The following is a 10,475-nucleotide window of genomic DNA, read 5'->3' on the forward strand; positions in this document are numbered from 1 at the left end:
ACCGTTACCCAGGACCGTTACCGCTCGTACCCAGGACTGTTACCCAGGACCGTTACCGCTCGTACCCAGGACCGTTACCGCTCGTACCCAGGACCGTTACCGCTCGTACCCAGGACCGTTACCGCTCGTACCCAGGACCGTTACCGCTCGTACCCAGGACCGTTACCCAGGACTGTTACCGCTCGTACCCAGGACCGTTACCGCTCGTACCCAGGACCGTTACCGCTCGTACCCAGGACTGTTACCGCTCGTACCCAGGACCGTTACCGCTCGTACCCAGGACTGTTACCGCTCGTACCCAGGACTGTTACCGCTCGTATGTTGTGTGTTAACAGGACACCCAGGAGTGTTATAGGTTGTGTGTGTGTGTGTGTGTGGTTGTCAGGACTACCAGAGGATGTTGGACCTGATGAGGGATATTATCCTGGCCACTGACCTGGCTCACCACCTCCGCATCTTCCCCGACCTGCAAAGGATGGCTGACGGTAAGGCAGTGTGTGTGTGTGTGTGTGTGTGTGTGTGTGTGTGTGTGTGTGTGTGTGTGTGTGTGTGTGTGTGTGTGTGTGTGTGTGTGTGTGTGCGTGCGTGCGTGCGTGGGTGGGTGGGTGTGCGTGGGTGTGCGTGGGTGTGTGTGCGTGGGTATGTGTGCGTGGGTATGTGTGCGTGGGTGTGTGTGCATGGGTGGGTGTGTGTGTGTGTATTTGTGAGTATAATAGTATTTCATTTTCTCTCCCTTTCTGTTTGTATATGTGTGTGTGTGCTAGCTGGCTACAACCCCAGGAATCAGACCCACCGTTCTCTGCTGCTGTGCCTGCTGATGACCTCATGTGACCTGTCGGACCAGACCAAGGGCTGGAAGACCACCCGCAAGATCGCTGTGAGGAACCCTAAAGTCTACTAACCCTAGACTCAACTCTAAAGCTAATGCTAACCCTAACCTCAAACCTAAAGCTAATGCTAACCCTCAACCCTAAAGCTAATGCTAACTCTAGCCTCAACACTAAAGCTAATGCTAACCCTAGCCTCCATCCTAAAGCAAATGCTAACTGTAGCCTCAATCCTAAAGCTAATGCTAAACTTAGCCTCAAACCTAAAGCTAATGCTAACCCTAGCCTCAACTCTAAAGTTAATGCTAACCTTCAACCTTAAAGCTAACGCTAAACCTAGACTCAACCCTAAAGCTAATGCTAACCATAACTCTCACCTCAACCACAACCCTAACCCTAGCTTCATGTCCACATCCCGGTTCAACCCTAACCCTATAACCTCAACTCTAACCTCAGATCCTAGTTAACCTTTGACCCTAAACCTCTTTCTCTCCTCTGTGTATTCAGGAGCTGATCTATAAAGAGTTCTTCTCCCAGGGGGATTTGGTATGTGTGCTGCACTTTTTTACTGCACTGTATATGTGTGTGTATGTGTGTTGGGAGGTGGGTGTGGGGGTGTATCTGATGTGTAACTTACTTGTGTGTGCAGGAGAAGGCGATGGGGAATCGTCCCAGTGAGATGATGGACAGAGAGAAGGCCTACATCCCAGAGCTACAGATCAGCTTCATGGAACACATCGCTATGCCCATCTACAAGTAAGAGTGAATCAGAGCGTTTATCACTACTGAACAAATAGCAACACAGCGTTTATCACTACTGAACAAATCACAACACAGCGTTTATCACTACTGAACAAATCGCAACACAGCGTTTATCACTACTGAACAAATCACAACACAGCGTTTATCACTACTGAACAAATCGCAACACAGCGTTTATCACTACTGAACAAATCACAACACAGCGTTTATCACTACTGAACAAATCACAACACAGCGTTTATCACTACTGAACAAATCACAACACAGCGTTTATCACTACTGAACAAATCACAACACAGTGTTTATCACTACTGAACAAATCACAACACAGCGTTTATCACTACTGAACAAATCACAACACAGCGTTTATCACTACTGAACAAATCACAACACAGCGTTTATCACTACTGAACAAATCACAACACAGCGTTTATCACTACTGAACAAATCACAACACAGCGTGTATCACTACTGAACAAATCACAACACAGTGTTTATCACTACTGAACAAATCACAACACAGCGTTTATCACTACTGAACAAATCACAACACAGCGTTTATCACTACTGAACAAATCACAACACAGCGTTTATCACTACTGAACAAATCACAACACAGCGTTTATCACTACTGAACAAATCACAACACAGTGTTTATCACTACTGAACAAATCACAACACAGCGTTTATCACTACTGAACAAATCACAACACAGCGTTTATCACTACTGAACAAATCACAACACAGCGTTTATCACTACTGAACAAATCACAACACAGCGTTTATCACTACTGAACAAATCGCAACACAGCGTTTATCACTACTGAACAAATCACAACACAGCGTTTATCACTACTGAACAAATCACAACACAGCGTTTATCACTACTGAACAAATCACAACACAGCGTTTATCACTACTGACCCACAGCACTTGCACCACCTAATGTTGTGTCCCCCACCCCTGTCCCCTGATAGGCTGCTGTCAGAGCTGTTACCAGGGGCATCAGAGCTGTATGAGCGTGTAGCGACCAATCGAGTGCAGTGGACAAAAGTCTCCCATAAGTTCACCGTCCGTGGGTTGCCTAGCAACAATAGCCTCGACTTCCTGGATGAAGAGTATGAGCTGCTGCAATCCCAAGGTGCGCTGGGAGATGACAGCCACTGCGATGACACCCACTGCCTCAACGGTTGCCTGGATGATGTGGTTGGGGGGAGGGGCCAGTGAACACACCAACCAATGGGAGGGGAGCCAGTGGTATTTCTAGGCCAATAGAAACATAAGGAAACAATTTCCTTTTTATGTCCTCAGGCAGAGAGGGCGAGACTTTGAGACAGCTTGACATTTGATTGACAGCTTTCAATCTCTGAGGCTGAGCAAGATGGAGTGAACTCAGGAGGGACAATTCAGATGAATCATTTGACAGGAGTTGATTCTGACTAGTCAATTCAGACGATTCCTGCAGATGCTAAATGTGACTGAACTCCTGTGAGGAAAGCAGAGAGTCGTGTTGACTCTGGAAATGATCATTTTCATAACGAAGGTCACCGTTCATATTGTTCTGAGTTTCTGTTTTACACACAGGCTCCCAGACACCTAACAGGTCAATACCCATGTAATAACACATACCTTTCTTAGTTAACAGAAAGCTGTGTAGTACAAAGGACAGTTAAGGAATCTGTTGGTTTATGTTGTTTTAAGATCATCAGAATCCTTCCCACCAGTCCACACAAACCCTGATCAGCTGCTATGTCACTCATACGACTGCTTATGTATGCTGTATGTAGCCTACACCACGTGTGTTTCTCCCTTTATCTCAGCCAGTATTGAATTTATTTGGCATTTCTTAGGCATCATGTAAGTCTCTAGTTTGCCAATTATTGTATTTGTTAGTATATATGGAGCTCATTCATGGCCATATGATGCCCGGTGGTTATTGAGGGAACGGTATCTGCAGTGTGTCAGGTAATGTGAGTGTAAGTTCAATCTTTTGGAGATGGGGACAGTTTGACAGTCACTGATCACTGGTCAGTGCCATCTTCATTAGCTAAAATCACACACACACACACCACCACCAATAACAAGAACCACCAAAAACAACCACCACCCACCAACAACAACAACAACAACCACCACCAACAACCACCACAACTACAACCCACCACCAACAACCACAACCACAACCCACCACCAACAACAACCACCAACACCAACAACCACCAACAACAACCACCACCACCAACAACAACCACAACTACAACCCACCACCAACAACCACCAACAACAACCACCACAACTACAACCCACCACCAACAACCACCACCAACAACAACCACCACCAACAACAACCACCCACCACCAACAACAACCAACACCAACCACTACAACCAGTTTGACAGTTTGACAGTCAATGATCACTGGTCAGTGCCATCCTAAAATCACACACACCACCACCACCACCAACAACAACAACAACAACAACCACCAAAAACAACCACCACCCACCACCACCAACAACAACAACCACCACCACTACCACTACAACCAACAACAACCACCACCTCTACAACCACCACCACCAACAACAACCACCACCACTACAACCACCAACAACAACAACCACCACCAACAACAACAACCAACTACAACCACCACCACCACAACCACCACCACCAACAACAACCACCATCACCACTACAACCACCACCACCACCAACAACCACCACCACCAACCACCAACAACAACAACCACCACCACCACTACAACCACCAACAACAACAACCACCACCACTACAACCACCAACAACAACAACCACCAACCACCACCACCACTACAACCACCACCACCACAAACACCACCACCACCAACAACCACCACCACTACAACCACCACCACCACCAACAACAACCACCACCACTACAACCACCAACAACAACAACCACCACCACCAACCACCACCACCACTACAACCACCACCAACAACCACCACCACTACAACCACCACCAACAACAACCACCACCACTACAACCACCACCACCACCAACAACCACCACCACCACTACAATCACCAACAACAACCACCACCAACCAACCACCAACAACCAACCACCAACAACCAACCAACAACAACAACCACCACCAACAACAACCACCACCACCACCCACCACCAACAACCACCACCAACCACATCCAACACCAACAACCACCACCACAAACAACCAACAACAACCACCCACCACCAACAACCAACACCACCCAACAATCACCAACAACAACCACCACCAACAACCAACACCACCCAACAATCACCAACAACAACCACCACCAACAACCAACACCACACACCAACAACCACCACCAACCACAACCCCCACCAACCACCACCAACCAACCACCAACAACCAACCACCAACAACAACCACCAACAACAACCACCAACAACCACCGACACCCACCACCAACAACCACCACCCACCAACAACAACAACCACCACCAAAGAACAACAACCACCACCCCCACAACAACCACCACCCACCACCAACCAACAACCACCACCACCACCAACTACAACCAACAACCACCACCAACCAACAACCACCAGCAACCAACCACCACCACCACCACCAACAACCAACAACCACCAACAACCACCACCAACAACCGCCACCCACAACACCCACCAGCAACCAACCACCAACAACCAACCACCAACAACCACCAATAACAAACCACCAACAACAACAACCAACAACCCACCACCACCAACAACCAACAACCACCCACCAACAACAACCAACCACCAACGACCACCCACCAACAACAACCAACCACCAACAACCAACCACCAACAACAAACAACCATCAACAACAATCACGACCACCAACCACCAACAAATCCACCATCAAAAACAACCACCAACAAAAACCACCACCAACAACCAACCAACAACCATCCACCACCAACCACCGCCACCACCAACCACCACCACCAACAACCAACAACCACCACCACCCATTACCAACAACCACCACCCACAACCAACAACCACCACCACCACCAACTAACCATCACCACAACAACCAACAACCACCACAACCAACAACCACCAACCACCACCACCAGCCAAAACCCACCAACAACCACCGCCAATAAAACCTTCACAACAAGAGCCACTAACGGAGTCGATTCTCCAGATTCCTATTTTTTGTTTCTCTCTCTTCACTATAAAATCCCAATGAAACACGTTATAGAGTACAAGTGACGCCCTTTAAATGATCCAGTGTCATTGTGCGCGTGTATGTGTGTGTGTGTGTGTGTGCGTGTATGTGTGTGTGTGTGTGTGTGTATGTGTGTATGTGCGCGCGTGTGTGTTGTACGGATCTGCCTTATCGTGCATCTATGCTGCCTTTCTCTGAGCTTCTAATGTTGGACCATAGATAGACACAGACCATACAGTATCTCCAGTGTGTTGATGAACAGACTTATAGCTGGACAGTGTTTGTGGGTGTGAGAGAGAGAGTTCACTGTCTCACAAGTTTAACACAACTCCAATCAATCAGTCACCCAAATGTTAAACTAATGTGTGTAACTACTGCTCAGTGAAGCCGGAGCAACAACTCACCCTCAGCACATCATTTGTGTTTGTCAGGGCTTACATACTGTATATGTGGAAGAATTAAGGCCATACATGTGAATATATTTCTTAAGAGGGCATGCATATGAATTTATTCGTTAGATGAATGAACTGGTTTGGTTTGGCGCCTGGGGCGTACAGGTTAATATATTTGTTAGGTGAGTGGGGTATGAGTGGGACTGCATATAGGTTAATATATTTGTTAGGTGAGTGGGGTATGAGTGGGACTGCATATAGGTTCATATATTCGGTAGATGATTTGCCCTCAGGATGTCTGTTTGTCTGACTTCCCTGACTTTGACATCATGTTGTTGTACAGATTTTAAATCTTCAAATGACATTCAGGTAGGCTGGCGGTCTGAAGCCTTGCTCTAGTGCTGTATACCTGTGAACTCTGACCCCTGATGAACACAGATTAACTTCCTCTTTTCCCCTGTTGTTGTTATTGTTGTTTTCCTCCCTACCATTCCAGATCTGCCTTCTTCATGTGTGTGTTGATGATGATGATGCAGAAACTCTGATGTAAATACAGTCTGATCTTAAATTATTACTTTTGACAGTTGTCTCTCATGACTTTGTTTTATACGTTAGCGTTTTCGTGTCGGCGAGTCAGAGCTCCTTCATGTGCCAATCCCCGTCTTCACGGAAGAGCAGGATTCTTACCTGTGATGTAATGGCATAGGCTATGTATAAATGCAGTAAATAACAGTTTATGAAGTATTACTTGATTCTATGTAATTATTACGATGAGGACTATTTTAATAATTTCCTGTTATTTGCTGTGGTTGTGGTTGAATCATCTTATTCTCTCATATTCATTGTGTTATTGAAGAACCCATAAGTTGTAGGGCTACAGATCAAACAGAAGGGGAGAAAAACAAAATGATACGTCAACATTAAAGTGGATTCTAATTCTGACAACTGAAGCAAGACTGAAGTTGAGGAAGTATTTGGTTTTTATTGTAGAAGGTGTAGACCAGTGTTGGTCTGTGTGTCTCTAAATGCTATATGGATAGAGGGCAGGCAGACCCTTCTGGAAAAAGAACACAAAAGATTACTTTTTTTTTTGAATAAATTTGGTTAAAGGAGAGCTGTTGCCTGCTCAGATTCCTGTTCCACACCATCATACAGTCTTGACTACACACTAACACACACCAACACACACTTACACACCAACGAATCCATGAGCTGGCAAGGTAAGAAGAAATATGTCGTTCTGCCCCTGAGCAAGGCAGTTAACCCACTGTCCCCCGGGCAGTTAACCCACTGTCCCCCCGGGCAGTTAACCCACTGTCCCCCGGGCAGTTAACCCACTGTCCCCCGGGCAGTTAACCCACTGTTCCCCGGGCAGTTAACCCACTGTTCCCCGGGCAGTTAACCCACTGTTCCCCGGGCAGTTAACCCACTGTTCCCCGGGCAGTTAACCCACTGTCCCCCGGGCAGTTAACCCACTGTCCCCCGGGCAGTTAACCCACTGTCCCCCGGGCAGTCAACCCACTGTCCCCCGGGCAGTTAACCCACTGTTCCCCGGGCAGTTAACCCACTGTCCCCCGGGCAGTCAACCCACTGTCCCCCGGGCAGTCAACCCACTGTCCCCCGGGCAGTCAACCCACTGTCCCCCGGGCAGTCAACCCACTGTCCCCCGGGCAGTCAACCCACTGTCCCCCGGGCAGTCAACCCACTGTCCCCCGGGCAGTTAACCCACTGTCCCCCGGGCAGTTAACCCACTGTCCCCCGGGCAGTTAACCCACTGTCCCCCGGGCAGTTTACCCACTGTCCCCCGGGCAGTTTACCCACTGTCCCCCGGGCAGTTTACCCACTGTCCCCCGGGCAGTTTACCCACTGTCCCCCGGGCAGTTTACCCACTGTCCCCCGGGCAGTTTACCCACTGTCCCCCGGGCAGTTTACCCACTGTCCCCCGGGCAGTTTACCCACTGTCCCCCGGGCAGTTAACCCACTGTCCCCCGGGCAGTTAACCCACTGTCCCCCGGGCAGTTAACCCACTGTCCCCCGGGCAGTTAACCCACTGTCCCCCGGGCAGTTAACCCACTGTCCCCCGGGCAGTTAACCCACTGTTCCCCGGGCAGTTAACCCACTGTTCCCCGGGCAGTTAACCCACTGTCCCCCGGGCAGTTAACCCACTGTCCCCCGGGCAGTCAACCCACTGTCCCCCGGGCAGTTAACCCACTGTTCCCCGGGCAGTTAACCCACTGTCCCCCGGGCAGTCAACCCACTGTCCCCCGGGCAGTCAACCCACTGTCCCTCGGGCAGTTAACCCACTGTCCCCCGGGCAGTCAACCCACTGTCCCCCGGGCAGTCAACCCACTGTCCCCCGGGCAGTCAACCCACTGTCCCCCGGGCAGTTAACCCACTGTCCCCCGGGCAGTTAACCCACTGTCCCCCGGGCAGTCAACCCACTGTCCCCCGGGCAGTCAACCCACTGTCCCCCGGGCAGTCAACCCACTGTCCCCCGGGCAGTCAACCCACTGTCCCCCGGGCAGTCAACCCACTGTCCCCCGGGCAGTCAACCCACTGTCCCCCGGGCAGTTAACCCACTGTCCCCCGGGCAGTTAACCCACTGTCCCCCGGGCAGTTAACCCACTGTCCCCCGGGCAGTTAACCCACTGTCCCCCGGGCAGTTAACCCACTGTCCCCCGGGCAGTTAACCCACTGTCCCCCGGGCAGTTAACCCACTGTCCCCCGGGCAGTTAACCCACTGTTCCCCGGGCAGTTAACCCACTGTTCCCCGGGCAGTTAACCCACTGTCCCCCGGGCAGTTAACCCACTGTCCCCCGGGCAGTCAACCCACTGTCCCCCGGGCAGTTAACCCACTGTTCCCCGGGCAGTTAACCCACTGTCCCCCGGGCAGTCAACCCACTGTCCCCCGGGCAGTCAACCCACTGTCCCTCGGGCAGTTAACCCACTGTCCCCCGGGCAGTCAACCCACTGTCCCCCGGGCAGTCAACCCACTGTCCCCCGGGCAGTCAACCCACTGTCCCCCGGGCAGTTAACCCACTGTCCCCCGGGCAGTTAACCCACTGTCCCCCGGGCAGTCAACCCACTGTCCCCCGGGCAGTTAACCCACTGTTCCCCGGGCAGTTAACCCACTGTTCCCCGGGCAGTTAACCCACTGTTCCCCGGGCAGTTAACCCACTGTTCCCCGGGCAGTTAACCCACTGTCCCCCGGGCAGTTAACCCACTGTCCCCCGGGCAGTTAACCCACTGTCCCCCGGGCAGTCAACCCACTGTCCCCAGGGCAGTTAACCCACTGTTCCCCGGGCAGTCAACCCACTGTCCCCCGGGCAGTCAACCCACTGTCCCCCGGGCAGTCAACCCACTGTCCCCCGGGCAGTCAACCCACTGTCCCCCGGGCAGTCAACCCACTGTCCCCCGGGCAGTCAACCCACTGTCCCCCGGGCAGTCAACCCACTGTCCCCCGGGCAGTCAACCCACTGTCCCCCGGGCAGTCAACCCACTGTCCCCCGGGCAGTTAACCCACTGTTCCCCGGGCAGTTAACCCACTGTCCCCCGGGCAGTCAACCCACTGTCCCCCGGGCAGTCAACCCACTGTCCCCCGGGCAGTCAACCCACTGTCCCCCGGGCAGTCAACCCACTGTCCCCCGGGCAGTCAACCCACTGTCCCCCGGGCAGTTAACCCACTGTCCCCCGGGCAGTTAACCCACTGTCCCCCGGGCAGTTAACCCACTGTCCCCCGGGCAGTTAACCCACTGTCCCCCGGGCAGTTAACCCACTGTCCCCCGGGCAGTTAACCCACTGTCCCCCGGGCAGTTTACCCACTGTCCCCCGGGCAGTTTACCCACTGTCCCCCGGGCAGTTTACCCACTGTCCCCCGGGCAGTTTACCCACTGTCCCCCGGGCAGTTTACCCACTGTCCCCCGGGCAGTTAACCCACTGTCCCCCGGGCAGTTAACCCACTGTCCCCCGGGCAGTTAACCCACTGTCCCCCGGGCAGTTAACCCACTGTCCCCCGGGCAGTTAACCCACTGTCCCCCGGGCAGTTAACCCACTGTTCCCCGGGCAGTTAACCCACTGTTCCCCGGGCAGTTAACCCACTGTTCCCCGGGCAGTTAACCCACTGTCCCCCGGGCAGTTAACCCACTGTCCCCCGGGCAGTCAACCCACTGTCCCCCGGGCAGTTAACCCACTGTTCCCCGGGCAGTTAACCCACTGTCCCCCGGGCAGTCAACCCACTGTCCCCCGGGCAGTCAACCCACTGTCCCTCGGGC

General features: G+C 51.9%; 1 protein-coding gene across 3 annotated transcripts in view; it reads left to right on the top strand.

The window, feature by feature from the left end:
- pde2a (phosphodiesterase 2A) overlaps positions 1-7,318 on the top strand; it is a 284,813-nt gene extending 277,495 nt beyond the window's left edge. For all 3 annotated transcript variants that reach the window (XM_090218907.1, XM_090218908.1, XM_090218906.1), the window contains exons 26-30: positions 386-485; positions 765-877; positions 1,335-1,373; positions 1,477-1,583; positions 2,567-7,318. In XM_090218907.1, coding sequence (XP_090075033.1) covers positions 386-485; positions 765-877; positions 1,335-1,373; positions 1,477-1,583; positions 2,567-2,816 — 609 coding nt within the window. In that variant the 3' untranslated portion in view covers positions 2,817-7,318. The remainder of the gene's footprint in view (positions 1-385; positions 486-764; positions 878-1,334; positions 1,374-1,476; positions 1,584-2,566) is intronic.
- The last annotated feature ends 3,157 nt before the right edge of the window (positions 7,319-10,475 follow it).

The sequence above is a fragment of the Oncorhynchus mykiss genome, chromosome 24, assembly GCF_057628025.1.
Source record: "Oncorhynchus mykiss isolate SJ-2025 chromosome 24, ASM5762802v1, whole genome shotgun sequence".
Classification (NCBI taxonomy): domain Eukaryota; kingdom Metazoa; phylum Chordata; class Actinopteri; order Salmoniformes; family Salmonidae; genus Oncorhynchus; species Oncorhynchus mykiss.